Consider the following 27856-nt stretch of genomic DNA (forward strand, 5'->3'; position numbering starts at 1 on the left):
AAGACCAGGCGGGGTATCCAGGAAGAGGCGGAGGGTTGAAAATGGGAGAAGGGGTCATCGGTTTGGGGATGGAGAGTCCTTGCCAAAGAAGTAGGCCTGGAGTTGGAGGCGGAGGAAGAAGAGCTCAGCATCATGGCTGGTGTGAAATTCACTGAGGTGTGGGCGCAGGGGGACAAAGGTGAAGCCCTTACTGAGGGAAGAATGTTCTGCCTCAGAGAGGGGATGGTGAAGGCCGGGCAAGGATGAGAGCTGGGATCAGAGGCGGGAATTAGACTGGCAGTGTCAAATGTGAGTGGAGGGTTGTGTGTTCAGGGAAAGTGCAATGAGAGGAAGAGTAAATTTATCAGGGGTTCCCAACATGGGGTTATTGATAGAGTCCATGCACAAAAAAGGCCTAGCTCCCCAATACAAAAATTTATACATCCATTCGTCGACCTCCAACAAGAGGGGCATCGTACCCATTTTGGTGGAGGACGTCGAATGGCGGAACTATTCTGGTCGGGATTCGGCGGACGGCGGAACTATTCTGGTCGGGATTCGGCGGACGGCGGAATTATTTTGGCCGGGGCACGCCGTCCCTGCTTTGCATACAACCGAGGGTGAAGATGGCGGCGTGCAAAGGGGGCAAGGCACGGAATTCGGTGCAGAACAGTTTGCCTCTCAGTCGTGACTTTTTTCAGATGATGGAGGTGGCAAGCAGCTGGATCGTAGATTTCATGTGTTACAGTCTGTACCGCTATTTCGGGGCAGGAATGTTCGAGGAGTTTCGAATGATAAGGGACACCATGAACGGTCAGTAAACACGACTCTCGATGATTATTTACATTTCATTGAATTTAAAACACATAACTTATCATTTCCTCCGTCCCAATGGAGAGTCTCAATCGGAAACGCCAACATCTCCTTCCCCCTCAATAGATAGATATCTGATGGATAGGGGAATCAAGGGATATGGGGACAAGGCAGGGACTGGGTATTGATAGTGAATGATCAGCCATGATCTCAGAATGGCGGTGCAGACTCGAGGGGCCGAATGGTCTACTTATGCACCTATTGTCTATTGTTCTTCCGGCATTTCTCCGCCAGATTCAATACTGTTATCACCCCAAAACTAATCAATAAGCTTCCAGACTCGCGCAGTTGAATCCCCGGTTTCCTCACTTGTAGCCTGAATTCAGTTCGGATTGGCAACTCCATTTCTTCCACAATCTCGGTAATCACAGGTGCACCCTGCACTTCTCGCTTTGTACTTATGGCTGTGAGGCTAAACACAGTTCCATTGCCATCTTTAAGTTTATTGACGACACCACTGTCATCAGTATTTAGGAGGAAGATTTAAAATCTAGCCTCTCTCATTCAATATCGTCGAGACCATTCTCTAGCATTGACTTCAGGGGAGGGAAACAAAAGCTCCCTGTGCCAGTCTTCATCAAGGGATCAGGTGTAGAAAGGTTCAGCAAATTTAAATTCCTTGGTATTATCAATTCAGAGGACCTGTCCTGGGCCCAGCACGTAAATGCAATTAGGAAGAAAGCACAGTGTTGCCTCTATTTCCTTAGAAGTTAGCAGGTATCTAAACTTTTGACAGACTTTGTTTGATGTGTGGTGATTGGTTGCATCGTGGCCTGCATATGGAAAATTGTACAAAAAGTAGTGAATACACCTCTGTCCATCATGGGTAAAGCCTTCCCGGCACATCTACGTGGACCACTGTCACAGGAAAGCAGCATCCATCATCAAGAACCCTCATCATGCAGCCCATGCTCTGTTCTAACTGCTGCCATCAGGACAAAGGTACTAAAGCCTCTGGATCCACACCACCAGGTTCAGGGTTGTAATTATCACTCAGTCATCTGACTCTTGAACCAGAGGGGTAATTTTACTCACCCCATCACTGAATTGTTCCCGTAAGACCATAAGACAAAGGAGCAGAAGTCGGCCATTCGGCCCATCGAGTCTGCTCCGCTGTTTCATCATGAGCTGATCCAATCTCCCTTTTAAGTCCCATTCCCCCGCCTTCCCACCATAAACTTTGATGCCCTGACTACTCAGATACCTATCAATCTCTGCGTTAAATACACCCAATGACTTGGCCTCCACTGCCGCCCGTGGCAACAAATTCCATAGATTTACCACCCCCTGGCTGAAAAAATATTTTTGCTTCTCTGTTCTGAATTGGCGCGCTGCAATCCTCAAGTCATGTACTCTCGTACTTGACTCCACCACTATGGGAAACAACTTTGCCACGTCCACTCTGTCCATGTCTTTTAACATTCAAAATGTTTCTATGAGGTCCCCTCTCATTCTTCTAAACTCCAAGGAGTACAGTCCAAGAGCAGTCAAACGTTCCTCATATGTTAACCCTCTCATTCCCGGAATCATTTTAGTGAATCTTCTCTGAACCCTCTCCAATGTCAGCACATCCTTTCTTAAACAAGGAGCCCAAAACTGCACACAGTATTCCAAGTGAGGTCTTATCAGTGCCTTATAGAGCCTCAAAATCACATCCTTGCTCCTCTACTCTATTCTTCTAGAAATGAATGCCAACATTGCATTCGCCTTCTTCACCACCGACTCAACCTGGAGGTTAACCTTTAGGGTATCCTGCATGAGAACTCCCAAGTCCCGTTGCATCTCAGAACTTTGAATTCTCTCCCCATTTAAATAGTAGTCTGCCCGTTTATTTCTTCTACCATGACCATACACTTTCCGACATTGTATTTCATTTGCCACTTCTTTGCCCATTCCCCCAATCTATCCAAGTCTCTCTGCAGACTCTCTATTTCCTCAGCACTACCGGCCCCTCCACCTATCTTTGTATCATCAGCAAACTTAGCCACAAAACCATCTATTCCATAATCCAAGTTGTTGATATACAATGTAAATAGAAGCGGCCCCAACACAGACCCCTGTGGAACACCATTGGTAACCGGCAACCAACCAGAATCCCTTTATTCCCACTCTCTGTTTCATGTCAATCAACCAACATTCTATGCACATTTGTAACTTTCCCGTAATTTCATGGGCTCTTGTTTAGCAGCCTCATGTGCGGCACCTTGTCAAAGGCCTTCTGAAAATCCAAACACACAACATCCACTGCATCTCCCTTGTCTAGCCTACTTGTAATTTCCTCAAAAAATTGCACTAGGTTTGTCAGGCAGGATTTTCCTTTAAGGAAACCATGCTGAGTTCTGCCTATCTTGTCATGTGCCTCCAGGTACTCAGTAACCTCATCCTTGACAATCAACTCCAACAACTTCCCAATCACCGATGTCAAGCTAACAGGTCTATAATTTCCTTTTTGCTTCCTTGCCCCCTTCATAAATAGCGGAGTGACATTTGCAAATTTCCAGTCCTCCGGAACCAGGCCAGAATCTATCGACTTTTGAAAGCTCATTGCTAATGCCTCTGCAATCTCCACTGCTACTTCCTTCAGAACATGAGGGTGCACAGGAGATTTATCTACCCTTAGACTATTCGGCTTCCTGAGTACTTTCTCTGTCGTAATTGTGACTACACGTATTTCTCTTCCCTGACACCCTTGAATGTCCGGTATATTGCTGATGTCTTCCTCAGTGAAGACTGATGCAAAATACTCGTTCGGTTCCTCCACCATCTCCTTATCTCCCATTACAGTTTCTCCAGCATCATTTTCTATCAGTCCTATATCCACTCTCAACTGTCTTTTACTCTTTATATACTTGAAAAAGCTTTTAGTATCCTCTTTGATATTATTTGCTAGCTTCCTTTCATAGTTCATCTTTTCCCTCTTAATTTCCCTCTTAATGACTTTTTTAGTTTACTTTTGTAAGCTTTTAAAAACTTCCCAATCCTCTGTCTTCCCACTAATTTTTGCTTCCTTGTATACCCTCTGCTTTGCTTTTACTTTGGCTTTGACTTCTCTTGTCAGCCACGGTTGCATCCTTTTTCCATTCAAAAATTTCTTTTTCTTTGGAATATATCTGTCTTGCATTGTCCTCACTTCTCGCATAAACTCCAGCCACTGCTGCTCTACCGTCCTTCCTGCTAGTGTCAACCTTGGCCAGTTCCTCTCTCATGCCACTGTAATTTCCTTTACTCCACTGAAATACCGACACATCGGATTTCGGCTTCTCTTTCTCAAATTTCACAGTGAAGTCAGGCATGTTGTGATCACTGCCTCCTAAGGGTTCCTTCACTTCCGTCTCTCTAATCACCTCTGGTTCATTACACAATACCAAATCCAGTACAGCCGATCCCCTAGTGGGCTCAACAGCAAGCTGTTCTAAAAAGCCATCTCGTGGACATTCTACAAATTCTCTCCCTTGAGATCCAGTGCCGACCTGATTTTCCCAATGCACTTGCATGTTAAAATCCCCTACAATTATCCTAACACTGCCCTTCTGGCAAATCTTTTCTATTTCCTGTTGTAATTTGTAGTCCACATCACTGCAGCTGTTTGGACGCCTGTAGATAACTGCCATCAGGGTCCTTTTAACCCTGCGATTTCTTAGCTCAACCCATAAAGATTCTGTACCTTCTGATCCTACGTCAACTCTTTCTAATGATTTAATATCATTTCTTACCATTGAAGCCACGCTACCCCGTCCACCTACCTGCCGATCCTTCCGATACACTGTGTATCCTTGGACGTTCGGCTCCCAGAGGCATGCATCCTTTAGCCACGTCTCAGTGATGGCCACAATATCATACCTGCCAATCTGGAACTGTACAACAAGATCATCCATCTTATTCCTTATGCTGTGTGCATTTAAGTATAACACCTTAAGTCCAGTATTTGGTACTTTTTGCATTGATTTCACTGCAACTTTATTGCACTGCAACTCATCCCAATGGCTGTAAATTTGCTCTATCACCTGCCTGTCCTTCATGACATCCTTACTGCTCACTACCTTAGATCTATTTCTGTTTTCCCGCTCCTCCGCTCCATCATTCCGGATCCCATCCCCCTGCCAAATTAGTTTAAACCCTCCCTAACAGCTCTATTAAACCTTCCTGCCAGGATATTGGTCCCCCTAGGATTCAAGTGTAACCCGTCTTTTTTGTACAGGTCACACCTGACCAAGAAGAGGTCCCAATGACCCAGAAACTTGAATCCATGCCCCCTGCTCCAATCCCTCAGCCGCGCATTTATCCTCCACCTCATTCCATTCCTACTCCCACTGTCGCGTGGCACAGGCAGTAATCCCGAGATTACTACCTTTGCAGTCCTTCTTCTCAACTCCCTTCCTAACTCCCTATAATCTCCTTTCAGGACCTCTTCCCTTTTCCTACCTATGTCATTGGTACCTATATGTACCACGACCTCTGGCTCCTCACCCTCCCACTTCAGGATATCTTGGACATGATCAGAAACATCCTGGACCCTGGCACCAGGGAGGCAAAGTACCATCCAGGTCTCCTGACTACGTCCACAGAATAGCCTATCTGACCCCCTAACTATCGAGTCCCCTATTACTACTGCCTTCCTCTTCCTTTCCCTACCCTTCTGAGCTACGGGGTCGGACTCCAGAGGCACGTCCACTGTTGCTTCCCCCAGGTAGGCTGTCCCCCCCCCAACAGTACTCAAATAGGAATACTTATTGTCAAGGGGTACAGCCACTGGGGTGCTCTCATACCTGACTCTCCCCCTTCCCCCTCCTAACCGTGACCCACCTGTCTGCCTCCTGTGGCCCCGGTGTGACTACCTGCCTGTAACTCCTCTCTATCAATTTCTCTCTCTCCCTGACCATACGAAGGTCATTGAGCTGCAGCTCCAGTTCCCTAACTCGGTCCCTTAGGAGCTGCAGCTCAGCACACCTGGCGCAGATGTGGACGTCCGGGTGGCTAGGAGACTCCAGGACCTCCCACATCCGACACTGAGAACAACAAGCTGCCCTCACACTCATACTTCCCCTTTCCTCAAATAACAGGAAAAACTGAAACCTCAAACTACCTTGCCTGCTTCTGCCTAAGCCTGTTGAGTCAAAGCCTTTAAGCCTACACTCTGCTGCCTGCTGTTTAAGGCTGTGACCTTTTAATATCTTCCCCGCTTCACTGCACGACATTACATGCCTGCGCAGTCCCGCCTCTCGTATCTCCGATGAGAATAAGAAAAAAATCAAAATGGCTCCTGCCGCACTCCCGTTCTGCTCATCTGACTTCCTTCTCCAAACTTTGAAAGTAAGCTATGGACTCACTTTCAAAGGCTCACCTCATGTTCTCAATATTTATTATCTTTATTATTTCTGTGCTTTTCTTTTATATTTGTACAGTTTGCTGTCTTTTGCGCACATCGATTGTTTGCCCTTCATGTTGGTTGATTTTTCGTTGATTGCATTGTGTTTCTTGGATGCCATGAATACCTGCAAGTAAATGAATCTCAGGGTTGTATAAGTAAGGGGACATACGTACTTTGAGAGTAAATTTCCTATGAAGATTCTAGTGTCTACAGTCTCCTCTGCCTGCACATCCTTTTCCCCTCTACACGACATTCCGGATGACGGGTCTTGACTCAAAACATCAACAGTCTTATTTCCCTCAGATGCTGCCTGAACTGCTGAATTCCTCCAGCAACTCTTTTTTTTCTCTCTCTGGATTCCAGCATCTTCAGTGTTTTGTATCTCTAAGCAAATTTTAAGGTAGTGCTGTGCAGGCCTTGCACCCTAACTCAAGTTTGTGGAGCAGAGTGCTATATCAGTACCGGAGGGTTTCAGTCCTGTTTCCTTTAATTATCGCTGGAACACGTGAAGCTAATAAGTTATGCTGTGGTTTAGATTGTTTCATAGTATGTGTGGAATTATAGCAAAAATGGAATTAGAATCCCATTTGGACCCTAATGCATACCAATAAATACTGAAGCATGTAGTGATTAGGAGCATCAAGTTATTCTAATGATCATGTTGTATTTTGTGGTGAGCCGAACTCCTCCTATAGAGGAAGAGTATTAGAGTTCATCAAAATATTGGCCAAGATCTGTTTGGCAAGGTCAAAAAGAAGAGTAAGGAAAAGGCCAGATTCATCAATAATTGTTTTCCTTTATGCAACTTACGCTCTGGGCTTCCATCTTTAATTGTCTTTATATTCTCTGGTGCAACTGTTAAGGCATCTGTTCTCATGCCTCCTGGACTGGTAACCAGGAGAATCTCTTTCTCCTTTAGGGTAACGTCTTTAACCATGCATGTTGCCATTGTTTCCATCCCTTCTACCTCATTCCTGACCCTTTCACTTTTTGTGTAAATTGTTCGACTGCTCTTGGAGCTGCTTAATTTCAAATAGCTTCTTTGCCTGAAAAATCTCTTCAATGCTATATGACCATTTTGTGATTTTTGGCCTGTTTACTATTTCTTCTCAGAGGACCTGGCAAAGCATGACAACGCATTTTCAATTTCATTGTTTCAAATGTGTTATTTGGGGGGGGAGAAAAGAAGTTTTTACAATTCATAGGATATTTTTATGAACTTAGTAAACAGTAATACTGACAATTTCTTTTCTTTTAGGTTTTATTCAGCAACCTTCCATTATAAAGTCCAAACAGGCAAAGAAGCTGCATATCTGCCAAGTCCTATCTCGAATTGTGGAAGGAAACAATCTTGGTAACTTTTTTTTTATTGTTGGTTTATTTTCCACCTCAGTTCAAGATTTAAATAGATGAGAGAATTATTTGCATATTCTTTTCAGCAACTCCTCTGTGTGTAACCAGATCATGCAGATCCCCTCATTTCTCCTTACTGTGCCATCCCACCGATTGTGCAGATCAGAAATAACATCTTCACCTCGCTAATAATCAACACTGGTGCACCTCAAGGGTGTGTGCAGTACTCTCTACACCCATGATTGTGAGGCTAGGCACAGTTCAAATGCCAATTATAAATTTGCTGATGACACAACTATTCTTGGCAGAATTTCAGATGTTGTCAAGGTGTACAGAAGCGAGAGAGATCAGCTAGTTGAGTACTGTCGCAGCAACAACCTTGGATTCAATATTAGTGACGCCAAAGAATTGATGATGGACTCAGAAGGGGTAAGATGAGGGAACACACACACCAGTACTCATTGAGTGGTCAGAAATTTGGCTGAGTGGTATAATAACAACAGCCTCTCACTCAATCTCAGCAAAACTAAGGAGGCAATTGTAAACTTTAGGAGAGGAAAATCAGAGGTCCATGAGCCAGTATTCATTGGAGGATCAGAGATGGAGAGAGTCAGCAACTTTAAGATCCTGGGTGTCACTATCTCAGAGGATCTGTCATGGACACATCATATAAATGTAACTGCAAAGAAAGTATGGCGGTGCCTCTACTTCCTCAGGAGTCTGTGGAGATTTGGCACATCATCAAAAACCTTGGTAAACTTCTATAGATGTGTGGTGGAAAGTGTACTGACTGGCTGCGTTACAGCCTGCTATGGGAACAATAATGCCTTTGAGCCTCCTACAAAAGGTCAGCCCAGTACATCACGGGTAAAGCCCTCCTAACCATTGAGCACATCTACATGAAACAGTGCCCTAGAAAAGCAGCATCCATCATCAAAGATCCTCACTGCCCAGGCCGTGCTCTTTTCTTGCTGCTGCCATCAGGTAGAAGGTACAGGAGCCTCAGGACTTGCACCACCAGGTTCAAGAACAGTAACTACCCTCAACCATTAGGCTCTTGAACAAAAGGGGATAACTACACTAATTCTTTTTCTGGTGTTCCCACAGCTGAAAGTCTCACTTTAAGGATTCTTGTTTTTCTTGTTATTTCATGCTCACGTTATTTATCGCTGTTTATTTATATTTACATTTTTGCAGTCTGTTGTTCATTGATCCTGCTTAAAGTTACTCTTCCATAGATTTGCTAAGTATGCCCGCAGAAAAGGAATCTCAGGGTTGTATGTGGTGATGCTCTGATAATAAATTTTACTTAGAACTTTTTGCATTTTGATCTATCCTGGGCCCAAAATGTTGATGCAACTACAAAGAAGGCAAAGCAGCGGCTATATTTCATTAGGAGTTTGAGGAGATTTGGTATGTCACCAAAGAGACTCTCAGGTTTCTACAGATCTACCATGGAGAACATTCTAACTGGTTGCTTCACCATCTGGTATGGGGTGGGGCACTGCACAGGATCGAAACAAGCTGCAGAAATTTGCAAACTCAGTCAGCTGTGTCATTGGCACTAGCCTCCCCAGCATCCAAGGCACCTTCAAAGAGTGATGCCTCAAAAAAAAAGTCATCTTCATTAAGGAGCCCCATCAGCGCCAGAACATGACCTTTTCTTATTGTTACCATCAGGAAGGAGATACAGGACCCTGAAGGTACACACTCAGGAATAGCTTCTCTCCACCCCCCCCCGCCCCCCCCAGCATCTGATTTCTGAATGGACATTGAACCCTTGAACACTACCTCGCTACTTTTTCTCCTTTTTCACTCCTTATTTAATTTAATTTTAATTCAATTACTTACTGCAATTTACTGCATAACAACAATTTCATGACGTGTGCCAGTGATGTTAAACCCGATTCTGATTCCTGTTGGTTATGATAGAAGTTCCTCTCCGGCCATGCAGCTTTCCCTGACCTGTGCTAACAGGTTGAGTGGAGTTCACTGTCACTGAGATTACCACAGGACAGGAGTTCCCAGCCTGGGGTTCACAGATCCCTTGCTTAATGGTATTGGTCTATGGCATAAAAAAGAGTAGGGACCCCTGCCATAGGGGAATCTCCAGGCAGGGGGAAGCTGTGGAGCCATACAAAGAAAATGTCTTCTATGGTCTCCAGTAGGAGATGGGGAAAGACTACAGTATCCAGGCCATCTCCAGGTTCATGGAGCAGCCACTGGTGGTCGGTGGCTACCTTCTGCAAATCACCATGCTGGTCCCAGGCTGTCTCCTAAAACCAGTGTTCGCATGTAGCTTCTTATGTCCAAGCCTGGGCTTGATCGAGAAGGACAGGAATTCACACATTGTTCCTGGCACAGAAATGTGCAGTGGCAGCCAGCTGCCAGTGTACCATTAAATGTAAATTAGAGTACTGTGCGGGTTGAAATGTTGGTGATGTAATAAGGTGTGTAAACTTGAATCGATGTAACTCAAAATTGTGTAATTTCGGATCTGTCTTTATTTGCCTCCATCTGCCCACTTGTGTATGTGGCGACAAAAGTTGTGCATAAGAATACTTAATGTATATTTTTAACTTCTGGCGTGCAGTCTGTGTGAGTTCATTGCAATTAGCTGTTCAGTCAGTTTGGTGACATCTTTGCCCCATTGCACAACATTACACTAGAACTAACACCAGACAGCATATCAACAAAGGTAGTTAGGAAACAAGCTATAGATATTGCCAGATTTTTTTTCAGGAAACAAACTTTGAGGTCAATGATAAAACTTCAGATTGAAGTTCAAAGTAAGTTTATTATCGAAGTACATGTATGTCACCATATACAACACTGAGATTAGTTTTCTTGTGGGTATACTCAATAAATCCAATAACTGTAATAAATCAATGGAAGTCCACATCAAAAGAGTGAACAACCAGTGTGCAGAAAAAGCAACAGTCTGCAGATACAAAAAGAAAGAATAGTTCAGAGCAAGTGTATTATCAAAGTATACCTAAGTCACCATATACAACTCATGAGATTCATTGTCTAGTGGGCATATTCAATAAATCCATAGAATTATAACCGTAATAGAATCACTGAAAGACCATACCAACTTGTGTGTTCAACCAGTGTGCAAATGCAAAAAGAAAGAAATAATTTAAGTATTTAGACCAGCGGCCACTCAGTAATCGGAAGCATGAGAAGACGTAGCTCACTCAGGTTCACCAATTGAGTACATAAGGCATTGTTTTGCGGCAGTTTGGTGTTTTGAGCAGTGGGCAATCAGGTTTGATTGGCAAGAACAAATTAAATAAGGTAGGGGCAAGCAGAACGGCCTTTGTTGGAGTGGACAGTGTTAGAGTGGTTATTCGAAGGGTAAGCTCTTTCAGGCTTCAGCAAGGAGAGGCTTGCATGGGAGAAGGTAAAAAAGCTGTAAGTAGACTTTTTTCCCAGTTTATTTATTGTTTTCCTCCTTTATATTTGCATAGTTAGAACATTAGGAATGCCAGGCAGGAAAGTGTACTGCTCCTCTTGCAGAATGTGGGAAAGCAGGGAGACCTCCAGTGTCCCTGACGACTACACCTGCAAGAAGTGGACCCAGCTGCAGCTTCTAACACTCAGCATTAACGTGTCGGAACTGGAACTAGATGGACTCAGGATCATTTGGGAGGCTGATAGGCAATAGTTACACCCAAAGTGCAGGACACAGGAGACTGGGTGACAGCAAGAAGGGGAAACCAGTTAAGTGCAGAGTACCTGTGGCCATCCGCTTCAACAGCAGGTATACCACTATGGATACTGTTGGGTGCAGGTGACCTAGCAGAGGAAAGTCGCAACAGTCACGTCTCTGGCATTGAGCCTGGCTCTGTGGCTCAGAAGGGGAAGGGAGAAGGAGGTGAGCTATGGTGATAGGGAATTCGTAGTTGGCAGGACAGAAAGGAGGTTCTGTGGACGAGAGCAAGGTTTCCGAAGGTATGTTGCTTCCCGGTTGTCAGGTTTCAGGACGTTCGGGTCACGTCCTCAGCATTCCTGGGTGGACGGTGAGCAGCTAAATTTGCTCTATCACCTGCCTGTCCTTCATGACATCCTTACTGCTCACTACCTTAGATCTATTTCTGTTTTCCCTCTCCTCCGCTCCATCATTCCGGTTCCCATCCCCCTGCCAAATTAGTTTAAACCCTCCCTAACAGCTCTATTAAACCTTCCTGCCAGGATATTGGTCCCCCTAGGATTCAAGTGTAACCTGTCTTTTTTGTACAGGTCACACCAATGATCCAGAAACTTGAATCCCTGCCCCCTGCTCCAATCCCTCAGCCACGCATTTATCCTCCACCTCATTCCATTCCTACTCCCACTGTCGCGTGGCACAGGCAGTAATCCCGAGATTACTACCTTTGCAGTCCTTCTTCTCAACTGCCTTCCTAACTCCCTATAATCTCCTTTCAGGACCTCTTCCCTTTTCCTACCTATGTCATTGGTACCTATATGTACCATTGCAGTGGAAGAGCAACGAGGTCTGCAAAGTGAGTTCAGGGTGCTAGATACTAAGTTAAAGGACAGGGTTGTGATCTCAGGATTGCTACCTGTGCCCCGTGCTGGTGAGGCTAGAAACAGGAAGATCATACAGTTTAACACGTGGCTAAGAAGTTGTAGTAGGAGGGAGGGCATTAGATTTTTAGAACAACGGCTTCTCTTCTAGGGAAGGTGGGACCTATACAGAAGAGAAAGTTTGCACCTGAACTGAAGGGGGACTGATATCCTAGTGAGAAGTGAGAAGGTTTGCTAGTGTTGCATGTTTGGGGTGGGTGGAGGAGTTTAAACTAGAGTTGCCAGGGGCTGGGAAATGGTGTGCCAAAAAGGATAGTGGAGAAGTTGTGGAGACAGATGTTAAGCCGCAGACAAAGTCGGGAATCAGAAGGCTGAGTCTAGTGTGTCTAATGTCCTGAGCTATGTATATTTTAGTGCAAGAAATATTGTAGAAAAGGCAGATGAGCTCAGGGCATGGATCAACATGTTAAATCATGATAGGATAGCCATTAGTGAGACTTGGTTGCAGGAAGGGCAGGACTGACAGCTCAGTATTCCAGGGTTCCATTGTTTTGGGCATGACAGACCAGGAGGCATTAAAGGGAGAGGGGTGGCATTACCAGTCAGGGAAAATGTCACAGCAGCGCTCAGTCAGGACAAACTGGAGAATTCATCTAGTGAGGCTTTATGGGTAAACCTGAGGAATAAGAAAGGTACAAACAGGATATTGGGGCTATATTATAGATCACACAACAGTCTGAGGAATTTAGAGGAACAAGTTTGTAGAGAGATCGCAGACTGTTATAAGAAACATAAAGTTGTTGTAGTAGGTGATTTTAACTTTCCACATACTGACTGGGAATCCAATACTGTAAAAGGACGAGATGGGATAGAGCTTGTCAAACGTGTTTAAGAAATTTTCTTAAACGGTACATAGAAGCCCCAATTGGGGAATGTGCGATGCTTGATCTGTTATTAGGGAATGAAACCAGGCAGGTGACAGAAGTTTGTGTAGGGGAACACTTTGTATCTAGTGATCATAGTGCCATTAGTTTTAAGTAAATATGGTAAAGGATAGATCTGGTCTGTGGGTTGAGATTCTAAATTGGAGGAAGGCCAATTTTGATGGTTTCAGAAAAGATCTGGTAAGCTGTGGATTGAGACAGTCTGTTTTCTGGTAAAGGTGGGCTTAGTCTTCAAAAGTGAAATCTCGAGAGTAACAAGCTTATATATGCCTATCAGAACAAAAGGTAAAGAGAACATGTGTAGGGAACCTTGATTTTCAAGAGATATTGAGGCTCTAGTTACAAAAAAAAAGGAGGTGCATAGCAGGTAATGTGAGGTACCTGAGGAATATTAGAAATGCAAGAGAGCGCTTAAAGAAATCGGGAGGGCTAAAAGAAAGTAGGAGGTTGCCCTAGTAGACAAGGTGAAGGAGAATCCTAAGGGATTCTATAGATATGTTAAGAGCAAAAGGATTGCAATGGACCTCTAGAAGAGTGGTAATCTATGCATGGAGCCAATAGAGATAGGAGAGACCTTAAGTAGACTCTTTTTATCTGTATTTACTCAGGTTATGGGCACAATGTCTGTAGAGATGAGGCAAAGCAGCAATGAGGTTATGAACGATGCAGATTAGAGGAAGAGGTGTTTGCTTTCTTAAGGTAAATTAGTGTTGATAAATCCCTAGGGCCTGACGAGGTGTTCTCTCTGACCCTGTGAGAGGCGAGTGCAGAAATTGCAGGGGCCCAGCAGAGATATTTAAATCATCCCTGGAGACAGGTAGAGTACCAGAGGATTGGAGGAGAGCTAATGTTGTTCTGCTTGTAGCCCCCTGGCACACCTTAGGTTCGCTCAGCTCGCTTCCGTTTAGGGGAAGCCTGCCAGTCTGAATAATCAGCTTGTGTGGATGCTGTGTGATGTCCCCACCCCGCCAAATAACAGACAGTACACTATATGCGATTAAATGATTACACTTTATAGATCTTACTAGAACTAAGTGATTAATAACGATACAGTATAAATGAAGGAAAAGAAAATAAAGAAAAGGCGCCAAAACTTATCAAAGTCCAAAACCACTTCATGCACAACCATTAGAGCTCAATTAACGAAGTCTTCTGGCCCCCATTTGATCCCCTCCGATCTCCTGGACGTAGCTCAGGATCACCCGAAGTGATCAACCAAGCACATCTGTCCTCGTCTCCTCTCCTCGCTGAACCTCCTCGCCTGGGACCCCTGCTCGGGGTCCGTTCCGTTACCCGGCTTACAGCATCGCGTTTTCTCTCTCTCACTCCTTCATGCCGACTCTCCAAAAGCCTGCCAACATTAGCTTACAGACTCACAAGGGAGAGAAAAACATTAATCCCAATTGGTTAACAAATGAATACAATTCTTGTTATCAGTAATTCAAAACCCAAACAAACTGCGAGAGAAAGCACTTATCACAACAAAGAAGCATTCCTACTTTTAACAAAACGAAGAAGCCATTTTGGTTAACATACATAGTAACAAAGAAAAAGAAGAAACCCCCTTAACATGCTGTTTAAGAAAGGCTCTAAAAGTAAACCAGGAAAACACTTAACAGGTGATCCTGATATTAGTAGTTCGAAATTTATTGGAAGATATTCTAAGGCACCAGATACAGGAGTATTTGGATAGCCATGGACTGAATAAGGATAGTCAGAATGGCTTTGTGTGTGGTAGGTCATGTCTAACCAATCTTAGAGTTTTTCGAGGAAGTTACCAGGAAAGTTGATGGCAGTGGATGTTGTTCACGTGGACTTTAGCAAGGCATTTGACAAGGTCCCGCATGGGAGGTTGGTCATGAAGGTTCAGTTGCTTGGCTTTCAAGGTGAGGTAGTAAATTGGATTAGACTTTGGCGTCGTGGGAGAAGAAACAGAGATGTAGTAGTTAGTTGTCCCTCTGAGTGGAGGCCTGTGAGTAGTGGAGTGCCACAAGGATCGGTGCTGCCTCTGTTGTTATCATCTATATCAATAATCTGAATGATAAAGTGGTAAACTGGATCAGTAAATTTGTGAATAGCACCAGAATTGGGAGTGTAGTGGACAGCGAGTAGGACTATCAGAGCCATACAGTGGGTTCTGGATCAGCTGGAAAAATGGGCTGAATATTACAACCAGGAATTTAGTCAATTTAACTGAGCATTTTTATTTATGAATCATGCTCCTTTTTTTCACAGTTAACCCAAAAAAACAGCTTTTCACAACTTATTGAAGCAAGATTTACATATTCCTCCTTAGTTAATTAGGGAGCAGCGGTGGACAGCAACCTTGAGGTCTTGCCAAAGGTGTTCGGTCAAGTTAAGGTCAGGACTGTGACTGGGTTAGAAAATTATATCAATTTTCTTCATTTGAAACTACCACATAGTTGTTCTGGCAGTGTGTTTTGTTTGGTTCATTATCTTGCTGAAAGACACAGTTTAAGCAAGTTACTTACTCGCCAGTTTAAGCTTTCTGGCAAAGGCTAACAGGATCTCTCCATATTTAGCAGCATTCATCTTCCCATCAATCCTGACCAGATTTCCAGTCCCTGCTGCTGAAAAGCATTCCCATAGTGCCATGCAACCTCCACCATACTTTACAGTAGGGATGGTGTTACCTGGCTGATGTGCAGTATTAGATTTACACCACAAGTATGGCTTAGTATTGAGGCCAAAAAGTTCCACTTTACTCTCATTCAACCACAAGACCTCCTTCCACATCTTTACAGTATCTTCTCAGTGACGCTTTGCAAAGTCTCTATGGGTATGGATATGCCTTTTTTTAAGCCAAGGCTGCTTCCTTGCCACTTTTCCATAAATACCCTTTATGTATAAGGTCTTAGAGATTGTGGAGCCATGAACTTCATCTCTAATTGCATCCATTAACTTCTGCAGCTCACTCAGAGTAACTGTTGGCATCACAGTAGTCTCTCTAACAAATGCCATTCTTCTCCAGTGACTAAGTTTAGAGGGGCAGCTGACCTAGGCAGTGTGGCTGTTATTTCATATTTTTTCCACTTTTTCCCAGTGGATTATATTGATCTTCATCTTCAGTGCTTTTGAGATGAGTTAAATTTGAGGTGGACTTGTATCCTTCCCTAGATTTTTCTCTACTAACATTTCCCTGACTTGTCTTGAATGTTGTTTTGTCTTCATTTTGGTTTGGTGTGTTGAAAATCTACCAAACTGTTGGACCTCACAGAGAAAGGGTATTTATTCTTATGAGTTCATTGAAAACAGGTGATCCTCCAATTTTCTACATCAACAAATTGAGGAAAGTTACTGTAGTAATTATAAAGGAGATAAATACTTGTTCAGCCTTAACAATTTTGGTTTTTAATTTTTAGTAAATTATTGACAGATTTTGGAATTGCTCTTTAGATTTGACATGGTGCACAGGATTTTGTAAATTAGCTCAAAAATCCTAATTCAATACATTTTAAACTTAGAAGATGAGACAGTAAAATGTGAAAATAGTTGAGAGGCTGAATATTTTTTCCAACACTGTAGGACCTTGAGTCTTGCTTCCAGTATAAATGGCCATTTATCCAGGTCTCCATAAAAGTTGACGATATTGTCCTTGAATACGTAGACCATTTCCGTACCTTGGCAGAATTCTCTTTTCAAAAGCGGACACCAACTCAGAAGGCAACCACTGCCTGAGTAGTGCTAGTGGAGCCTGCTCAAGATTAAGGAAAGGAACCTTTGAAGATGACAACCTGCGGATCCAAACAAAATCTTTTGACCTATAGAGCAGTCATCCTTCCTAAATTCAAAACAAGAGAAAATCTGCAGATGCTGGAAACCCGAGCAACACACACAAAATGCTTTCAGGCTGAAACCCTTCGGCAGAACTGGAGAAAAAAGCTGAGGGGTGGATTTAAAAGGTGGGGGAGGGGAGTGAGAAACACAAGGTGATAGGTGAAGCCTGGAGGGGAAGGGATGAAGTAAAGAGCTGGGAAGTTTCTATGGTGAAAGAGAAGGCTATGGAAGAAAGAAAAAAAGGGGAGGAGCATCAGAGGGAGGTGATTGAAGGGCAAGGAGATGAGGTGAGAGAGGGGAAAAGGGAATGGGAAATGGTGAAGTAGTGGCGTAGGGGGCATTATCAGAAGTTTGAAAAATCGACGTTCATGCCATCAGCTTGGAGGCTACCCCAGCAAGGAAAACTTAAGTGTGGTAACGTCACAACAGTGGAGGAGGCTAAGGATGGACATATCGGAATGGGCAGTGAATTTAAAATGGGTGGTCACTGAGAGATCCCGCTTTTCTGGCAGATGGAGTGTAGGTGCTCAGTGAAGCCGTTTCCCAGTCTACGTTGGGTCTCAGCAATATTCAGGAGGCCACACTGGGAGCACAGTATATGACCCCAGCAGAATCACGGGTGAAGTGTCGCTTCTCCTTGAAAGACTGCTTAGGGCCCTGAATGGTAGTGAGGGAAAGGTGTAGCGGCAGGTGTAGCATTTGTTCTGCTTGAAAGGGTAAGTACTAGGAAGGAGATCAGTGGGGAGGGAATGAATGAACAAGGGAGTGATTCCTGCAGAAGGCAGAAGGAGGGGGGAGATGTGCTTGGTGGGATCCTATTGGAGGTGTCGGAAGTTTCAGAGGATCATGTGCTGGATGTGAAGGCTGGTGGGGTTGTAGGTGAGTACAAGAGGAACTCTATCCCTCATAGTGTGGCGGGAGGATGGGGTAAGAGCAGACGTGCATGAGATGGAAGAGATGCTGTTGAGGGCAGTATTGATGGTGGAGGAAGAGGAGCCCCCTTTTTTTTTGAAAAAGAAGGACCTCTCCTACATTCTAGAATGAAAAGCCTCACCTGAGGAGCAGATGCGGTGGAAACGGAGGAATTGAGAGAAGGGAATGGTGACTTTACAAGTAATAGGGTGGGAAGAGGTATAGTCCAGGTATCTGAGAGTCCGTGGGTCTATGATAAACATTGGTGGATAAGCTGTTTCCAGAGATAGACAGTGAGATTGAGAAAGGGGAGGGAGGTGTTGAAAATGGACCAGGTAAATTTGAGTCAGGGTGGAAGTTGGAGTAAAAGTGGATGAAGTTGATGAGTTCAGCATGGGTACAGGTAGTAGCACCAATGCAGTCATCGATGTAGTGTAGGAAAAGTACAGGACAGTCACCAGTGTAGGCTTGGAACATAGACTGTTTCATGTAGCTGGCAAACAGGCAGGCATAGCTGGAACCCATGCGTGTGCCCATGGTTATCCGTTTTGTTTGAAGGAAGTAGGAGGAAGGAAGAAGAAATTATTTAGAGTGAGGACAAGTTCTGCTAGTCCGATGAGAGCGGTGGTGGAAGGGCAGTGGTTGGGTCTGGTGTCCAGAGAAAAACAGCTTTGAGACCTTCCTGGTGGGTGATGGAGGTGTACCATAGACATCCATAGTAAAGATAAGATAATGGGGGCCAGGGAACCTGGAATCATTGAGAAGGTCCAGAGCCTGTGAAGTGTCACGGATGTAGGTAGGAAGGGACTGAACTGGGATGATAAAACAGAGCCAAGATATGCCAATATGAGTTCAGTAGGGAGGGGTACAAGTTGAAACAATGAGTCTACCTGAACAAGCAGGTTTGTAGACCTTGGGTAGGAGTTCAAACAGGAGGTGTAGGGGGCGGGAACTATGAGGTTGGCAGTAGGTGAGAGATCCCCAGAGCCAATAATGTTGGTGATGGTGTGGGCGACAATGGCCTAGTGTTCCTTAGTGGGGTCTAGTTTTAGGGGTAAGTCAGAGGTGTCTGAGCTTCAGCAAGGTAGAGGTCAGTACACCAAACTAAGACAGCACCTCCTTTATATGCGGGTTTGATGTTAAAATTAGGATTGCTATGGAGGTAGCGGAGAGCAGAGCCATTTGGGAGGAGTGAGGTTAAAATAGGAGAGAGGAGTGTTGAAGTCTAAACGATTAATGTCCCATCAGCAATTAGCAATGAGCAATGAAATAGTCCAGAGCAGGCAGAAGACCAGGACAGTGTCCAGGTAAAATCTTTGTGCATAACTATTGATAAACACGCCAATGTTACTACCGGTAATTGATTAGCATATTTTAATTGACTTTTTAAAATTTTACACTTCAGATGTCCAGTTTGATAAAGATGAAAGTATAACCCCATTGGAATCTGCGTTAATGATTTTGATTGAAATGATGGACAATAATGAGATACAGAAAGATGCGCTTTATGCAGATTTGAAAGTACTACTTCAAATACAGGTTAGTACCTTACTAAATGATATTATGAAAGGTGTTCCTTAAGAAACTTGACTGATAATCTTATTATGCTGTTGAAATGTAACTTTATTGTTATTAACACATAAAGAGTAACACTTTCAGTGGTGATGTCCATAGAATGTACAGTCAAAAGGCCAAGTTTAAAAACATTAAACTCAAATATTGAATTAAAGGAGTCTGTTGTTATTGTGGTTTTTTGTGCATGCACAGATGCCCACCTTGAGTTTCTTTGCTATATAGGAAAATGTTGTATGATAATTATTCAGATTCAGATTCAGTTTATTGTCATTTAGAAACCACAAATGCAATGCAGTTAAAAAATGAGACAACGTTCCTCCAGACTGATATCACAAAAGCATATGACAAAACAGACTACTCGAGAAAATCCACATAACGTTTGGCAATCCCCAATCCAGAGTCCAGAGAGGCTGCTGCATATTAATATCACGCTACTGTCTCAGCGCGTTCCCCGGAAAGGAGCTCCAAAACCACCAAACAAGACCAAAAACTAAAGCTACAAGACCTGCACAAAACCACATAGTTACAACAGTGCAAACAATAGCATAATTGATAAAAAGCAGACCATGGGCACAGTAAAAATAGTCCAAAGATGTTAAAGGACTATTAAGTTCAAAAGAAATCACCACACAGTTTCCACAAGTCCCCAGGTTCCTGACAGACTCGCCATCCCACACCGGTGGCAGAAGGGAATACCCCCGCTATGGACTTCCACGGCGCCGCCCGACTCAACCTCGCAGACGCAGCACACAACAAAAGCTCCGTCGAACCCAGCCTCGCAGACACAGCATGCACCGAAAGCAACCTGACCACAGCGGACTCCAAGTCCGTCAAACCTCCGAGCCGAAGACCATCCCCTCCGGCACAGCTTCTCCGAGCACCATCCTCTGCCGAGTGTATTAAGACGGCCCCGCCAACAGCATTCGGCAATGCAACCCCGAGGACTGAGGGCCTGTTCTTCCCAGCAGAGTCCCGGACCTCACAGCAGCAGCAGCAAAGCAGAAGGTCTTCCTGGAGATTTCCTGATGTTCCTCCGTGCTCCCACGTCTGTTTTCAATCGATTATGATTGTGCACGGCACCCCACTTCACAAATAACAGATAATCAGTTCCGGAGTGGCCGCTGCAAGCTGCGTCATACCACCATCTTGGAAGATAATTATGATACATATTAAGCAGCTGTTTGTGATGTTTTGTGAAGTTGCTTAAGCTCATTAGCTGTATTAAATAGTTCTAATAACTTGCACACAATCATGTACAGAGCTTCATTCTCATAAACTTGCATTATTTTCTAATTATCTCTCAATTCATAAGTTAACCCCTTGTTTCCTCAGTTGATTCGTTTTCCATTTGCTGTATATCTAGCACATTTCTCCCACCAGCTCTCTTACTTGTTAACGTAACCTTTTGTTTTTCAGTGTGTGGCAGTCTGCATGGAGAATGGAGACTTCAAGAAAGCTACTGAAGTTCTAGAACGGCAGTTTCCAGAAAATATCACCAATGAATTAGATCCGGTGATTTGTGTTTCTGATACCTTGTGTTTAAAAAATGCCATGACACAAGCCACATTTTTAATAGCAGATTTGCTGACAATTATTTTGTGTAGCTTTACTGATTGTTTTGCTTTCTTGTATCTTATTCTGTTTTCCAGGCCTTGAAAAGGAAGCTTTCCGTTATTATCACCAAAAAAGATCCATATCATAAATTCCTTAGTAATTTTAGCAACAAACGCTTGTTTGAGTGTGCTGAATCTCTTGCAGGTAGAATGCTAAGTGAGAAAAACTCGAACTTCCTTTATCAAGTAAGTGTAATCACATCATTCAGTTACTTGTTTCCTCCTTTTGTCACGCTAATTCGAGATAATTGATTTTATACTATCAAAGGTCATCTTGGCATAAGTCTAGATTGTATTAAAGTCTTAATTACATGTCTATGACCTCCAAATCTTTCTACTTTAATTAATAATTTAGAGAAGGACTTGGCCAGTCAGTGGGAATATTTATTTGTGCACTTGGTCATATCTTCTCCAAAGTTATGTAGAAGAAATATTCATAACGTACTAATTGCAGGAAACTTTGATAATCCTCAACAGGTTTTGCAGACTGTTGGATTATATTCCTATTATTACTCCAAGATGCTTGACTCGTAGATTTTCAGATGTTATAGTATAATATACTTCCCAGTAAACACAGCAAGTCAGAAGGGGATGTTGGAAGGAGTGTATGAACCATCATCCTCCTGAGCTAGGTGCTAAACCATCAGGATGTCTAAATGGTTGCATAGCAACTTATCAAAGTTTTAGTGTATTCTGTGTTCCTTCTCAGTTTTGACCCCATTACACATGCTTAACCAACTCGTATCCTTTCGTAAGCCAAGATAAAAGCTGATGCACAAATTATTTGCTGGTTGGTACTGCACTTAAAATTTTACTAAAGTTCCACCAATGCTGAGAACTTGTAGGCCTTGACTTAGTCTTATGTAGCCAGTGACTACAAAGTCACTACTTCTCCATTAGTAAGTCATGGTTCAGCTCTCACAATATTTCTTTGTGTTCCTGTTGATATTTCTAATATTTTAGCCCAGATCCAACATTGATGATTAATGTAACAATTGTAATATAATGATATAAACATCATCAAGTCATAGATTTAATACATTCTCAACAATTAGAAATGACTTCACTCAATATCCTTAATGGATGGCATGATAAAATATATTGACTAAAAATTTTCTTACTCTTTAGAAAGAAGGCACCTTGGGTGTCTTTAAAAAACTCAAATATTTATCAATAACATTTAAGTTGACTGTTAGACAATAGGCGCAGGAGTAGGCCATTTGGCCCTTCAAGCCAGCACTGCCATTCAGTGTGATCATGGCTGATACCTTTTAGCATGCAGTAAAAGACCATACATGTCACATGCCACTAATTGTAAAACATAGCAGATGTTTGTGTGGTCATTTAAAAGTAAATATTTGAAAGTAGAAAATGGGGAAAAGATGTTTTTTAGCAGACGATGATAATGGACTTTGGTTATTATCGATTTACAGGCAGCACATAAAGTAGTGGAGTCCAAAAAAAATGGAGATGTAAACATGAACAGTTCTGGAGATGAAGGTAGTCATGATCATCAGGATGACAAACGGTAACTTTGTTTAAGAAAAATAGAGAATTAAATTGGCTTTATTCTATGATAACTAAGTAGTTTATTATTGCATTTGGTGTGTTTCTCTTCGACTTTTTTTTCCCCCAATGCCTTTTCCAAATTCATCTGTACCACGCAGTATTGTTTCCTAAATTCTAAATGCTTAATTGGCCTTCCTAGCTGTTAATATACCTGAACTATATTTGGGTATTTTTTTAAAAATCTTTTCTTGATGCTGTATTGTTTTCCCTTAGAAAGAACTGCCCCATGCCCTCACTCTTTTCAAGCTACTACTTAATCTGCGACATTAACTTCTTCACTGATCTTTTTGTCACTTCCCTCACCATATTATCTTTCCAACCTGGTTTCCATCCTTCCTCACTGAAACAGATCTTACTGAAACAAGAATATTCTCTCTAATTGTGATTGTGTTGCATTTATCTATCTGTTATATTTGCCCAAACTTTCTCTTCCACCAATTCCCTCCTGCCTATTCAGTGGAGCTTCCTTTGATTTTGTATTTAGCTAAGATCTACAATCAGATCATTTGTAGATGGCTTCTCTTTCCAGTGTTGGATCATCACCTTGAGAATAAGTATCCAGCCTTGGCTGCCTTCCCTTCATTCAGTACGTTGCTCTCTGGCAACTCACCTACAGGCATTGCAGTCTTATTTCCCAAGACAAGCAGAAGTAATCACACCTATCTTCAAGTGGCAGATCCAATTGTGTTAACTGCCAAAGGGAAAGTCATCACCAAACAACTTCCCGCAAATTACTGTGCATCAAAAAGCACACAGAATTTGCGTGAAGTGAAATTCAAGAGTAATGCAGGGAATAGCATCAACCATATGATCTTCCCTGTGATGTAAGGTCCTTGAAAGACCCTACTGTCAATGCAGACTCGTCTCAAGCCATGCTGCACAATTACCCCAACACCATTTTCAATCTTTCTCACTGTACTGATCCCTCTCAACTCCAAGATGATCTGTGCTGTAGTAAAGCTGAACTTCAGAACAAATATTAAACAAACTGCCATTTGTAATAGAAACATAGAAAATCTACAGCATGATACAGGTCTTTCAGCCCACAAAGCTGTGCCAAACATGGCCTTATCTTAAAAATATCCTAGGGTTATCCATACCCTCTATTTTTCTGAGCTCCATGTACCTGTCCAGTACTCCCTTAAAAGACCCTATCATATCCGCCTCCACCACCGTCACTGGCAGCCCATTCCACACACTCACCACTCTCTGTGTTTTTTAAAAAAACTTAGCCCTGACATCTCCTCTGTACCTACTTCCAAGCACCTTAAAACTGTGCCCTCTCGTGCTAGCCATTTCAGCCCTGGGAAAAAGCCTCTGACTATCCACGTGATCAATGCCGCTCATATCTTATACACCTCTATCAGGTCACCTCTCATCCTCTGTCGCTGTAAGGGAAAAAGGCTGAGTTCATTCAACCTATTCTCATAAGGCATACTCCCCAATCCAGGCAACATCCTTGTAAATCTCCCCTGCACCCTTTCTATGGTTTCCGCATCCTTCCTGTAGTGAGGCAACCAGAACTGAGCACAGTACTCCAAGTGGGTTCTGACTAGGATCCTATATAGCTGCAACTTTACCTCTCAGTTCTTAAACACAATCCCGTGGTTGATGAAGACCGATGCACCGGTATGCTTTCTTAACCACAGAGTCAACCTGCGTAGCAGCTTTAAGTGTCCTATGGACTCAGACCCCAAGATCTGTCTGAACCTCCACACTGCCAAGTGTTTTACCGTTAATAAAATATTCTGCCATCATATTTGACGTATTAAAACGAACAACCTCACACTTACATCGGTTGAACTCCCATCTGCCACTTCTCAGCTCAGCTTTGCATCCTATCGAGGTCCCACTGTAACCTCTGACAGCCCTCCACACTATCCACAACACTTCCAACCTTTGTGTATCAGCAAATTTACTAACCCATTCCTTCACTTCTTCATCCAGGTCATTTATAAAAATCACGAAGAGTTGGGGTCCCAGAACAGATCCCTGAGTCACACCACTGGTGAATGACCTCCATGCAGGATATGACCCATCTACAACCACTCTTTGCCTCCTGTGGGCAAGCCAGTTCTGGGTCCACAAAGCAATGTCCCCTTGGATCCCATGCCTCCTTTCTTTTTCAATAGGCTTTGCATGGGGTACTTTGTCAAATACCTTGCTGAAATCCATATACATTACATCTACTCCTCTACCTACATCAACGTGTTTAGTCACATCCTCAAAAAATTCAATCAGGCTCGTAAGACACGACCTGCCTTTGACAAAGCCATGCTAACTATTCTTAATCATATTATGCCTCCCAAGTGTTCATAAATCCTGCCTCTGAGGATCTTCTCCATCAACTTACCAACCACTGAAGTAAGACTCACTGGTCTATCATTTCCTGGGCTATCTCTATTCCCTTTCTTGAATAAGGGAATAATATCTGCAACCCTCCAATCCTCCAGAATCTCTCCTGTCCCCATTGATGAAGCAAAGATCATCGCCAGAGGTTCAGCAATCTGTTTCCTTGTCTCCCACAGTAACTTGGGGTACATTTCATTCAGTCCCAGTGACTTATCCAACTTGATGCTTTCCAATATACAACCCTTGACGTATATTGAATAGAGTTGCATCAGTGTTAAGCATCAGCGAGGAAGAGATATTATCACCAATCCACACAGATTGTGGTCTTCCAGTTAGGAAGTCGAGGATCCAATTGCAGAGGAAGGTGCAGAGACCCAGGTTCTGCAACTTTTCAATCAGGATTGTGCTCGCCATCTCCCTCTGGTGCTCCCCTCCCCCTTTCTTTCTCCCTAGGTCTCCCATCCCATGATCCTGTCCCTTCTCCAGCTGTGTATCCCTTTTGCCAATCACCTTTCCAGCTCTTAGCTTCATCCCTCCCCCTCCTGTCTTCTCCTATCATTACGGATCTCCCCCTCCCCCTCCCACTTTAAAATCTCTTACTATCTTTTCTTTCAGTTAGTCCTGACAAAGAGTCTCGGCCCGAAACAGCAACTGTACTTCTTCCTATAGATGCTGCCTGGCCTGCTGCATTCCACCAGCATTTTGTGTGTGCATTATGAAATGTTTGTATTTTTTGTAGTTTTCTTGTTTAGTTATTTACTATGCCACTTTTAAAATATATTTTATTAACCCCTATTCCATTGTGCCTAGTCTGTGGCAAACAATTTACAAATGCAGCAATAGCTCCAGCAAAATTGAAGACACTTAACTGCAAATTACAGCCATATGACACATAAAAGTGCTGATTATTTTAAATGGCTGATGGAATCTGAAAACAAACAGTAAAGCTTTTAACTAAAATCAATTTACAACTTTTATTTCAATCTACCAAGCCTACTTTTTAGAAAAATTAAATCCAATTTGGCTTAAGCCAGTTATTTAAAAGAAATTTATTATGTTTGCCTTATGAGTGTTTTTTTTAATTTATGAAAGAGAAAGAAAGAGATTAATTTCAAGAAAGGTATGCCAAGTTTAACTACCTGGTTTTGTTTTTGAAGAAAGTTTGGATAAAAATTCATCCTCTACTCAAAAGAGCATTGACAATCATATTTAGATTATTACATCTGCAGCTTACTGATCACACAAACGTACCATGAGCTGCAGATATAATAATTTTTATACAGGGTTCCCTGAGACCTACACATTATTTCAAGGGCTCCTCCAGGACAAAGAGGTTGAGAAAGGCTGGTGTAGAGGGTTGTTGTAGGTTACAGTGGAGCATTGACAGGATGCAGAGCTGGGCTGAAACTTAGCAAATGGAATTCAGTCTGGAAAAGTGTGAAGTGATTCACTTTGGAATGTCAAACTTGAAGGCAGAATACATAGCTAATGGCAGAATTCTTAGCTGTGTGCAACAACAGAAGGATCTTGGATTCCAAGTCCTTAGATCACTTGAGGTTGTCATGCAGGCTGGTTAAGAAGTGTGTTGGCCTTTGCTGGTAAGGGGATTAAGTTCAAAGGCTGGGAGGTAATGTCACAGCCCTATAAAACTCTATTTAGACCGCACTTGGAATTTTGTTTTCAGTTCTGGTTGCCTCATTACAGGAAAGATGTGGAAGCATTAGAGGGTGGAGAGGAGATTTACCAGCCTCCTTTAAAAGACTTTGAGGAAAGGTTGAGCGAGCTAGGGCCTATTGAAGGAGGATGAGAAGTGTATAAGATTATTAGAGGCATAGAGTGTACAGTCACTGCCTTTTCCCCAGGCTGACAATTGCTAAATACCAGTGGACATCCTTTTAAGGTGAGTAGAGAAAAGTTTAAGGGAGGTGTCAGAGGTAAGATTTTTTTTTACACAGAGGGTAATAAGTACTTAAAATGCACTGCTGGGGATGGTGGTAGATACTAATACATTAGGGACATATTAAAGCCTTTTTAGATAGGCTCATTGATGAAAGAAAATAAAGAGTTGTGGGTTTTTTAGGAGGGAAGTATTAGATTACATTTGATTAGGTTAGAAAGATGGCAGAACATTGTGGACCAAAAGATCCATGCAGTGCTGTGCCATTCTTGTATTCTAAGTTAAGCATACTGATGGCTGTAATCTTACGATACTCCTTAAATACTGGGGTTGTTCCACAGCAGTGCAAAAGCTGCATCTTTGTTAAAGGGTAAAAATGAAATAAGATATGAAAATGTGGAATTTTCTGACAAATCAGTGACTAATGCATTTTGCTAGTAAAAATCCTGTGATGGGTGTTTTTTAAAAGTTGAGTAGGAATGAAGAAATATGTATATGTATAGAAGTCTTTGACTGTGACAGCTTGGATTGACAATGTATTTGTTGCTAGTCTGCCCTATCCAACCACATGTCTAAATGCCCTATCTTCATTGCTTTATCACATTCGCAAGATCTGTCTCATCTGAGTATTTTCAAATTATTCTCCACAATTCATTAACAAGTAAATCATTGATCTTCATAACTGTTGTTATAATGTCACTGTTGTTGACTTCACAAAGGTTAATAACTTGGAGACAAAAGTACAAATGTAAGGTGGTTATGTAGAAAGCTAAAGGAATGATAGGGTAGTAGATATGGTAGGGTAGTAAAGAGAGCTCTTGGTACATTGGCCTTTATAAATCAAAGTATTATTAAGAGTTGCAATGTTATGGTGAGGTTGTATAAGGCTGAATTTGGTGTATTGTGTGTAGTTTTGGTCACTGAATTACAGGAAGGATATTAATAAGGTTGAAAGAGTGCAGAGAAGGTTTACAAGGATGTTGCCAGGACTTGAGAAACAGTTACAGAGAAAGGTTGAATAGGTTAGGACTTTATTCCCTGGAGCGTAGAAGAATGAGGGGAGACTTGATAGAGGTACATAAAATTATGA

General features: G+C 42.7%; 1 protein-coding gene across 1 annotated transcript in view; it reads left to right on the plus strand.

Moving 5' to 3' along the window:
* Positions 1–480: 480 nt before the first annotated feature.
* Positions 481–27856, plus strand: part of terf1 (telomeric repeat binding factor (NIMA-interacting) 1) — a 42057-nt gene continuing 14681 nt past the window's right edge. Inside the window, exons 1-6 of the mRNA XM_059982824.1 lie at positions 481–792; positions 7479–7574; positions 19166–19299; positions 20752–20847; positions 20985–21134; positions 22382–22476. Of these exons, the coding sequence (XP_059838807.1) occupies positions 606–792; positions 7479–7574; positions 19166–19299; positions 20752–20847; positions 20985–21134; positions 22382–22476 (758 nt within the window). The 5' untranslated portion in view covers positions 481–605. The remainder of the gene's footprint in view (positions 793–7478; positions 7575–19165; positions 19300–20751; positions 20848–20984; positions 21135–22381; positions 22477–27856) is intronic.

Source organism: Hypanus sabinus, chromosome 1, assembly GCF_030144855.1.
Source record: "Hypanus sabinus isolate sHypSab1 chromosome 1, sHypSab1.hap1, whole genome shotgun sequence".
NCBI classification, from domain to species: Eukaryota; Metazoa; Chordata; class Chondrichthyes; order Myliobatiformes; family Dasyatidae; genus Hypanus; species Hypanus sabinus.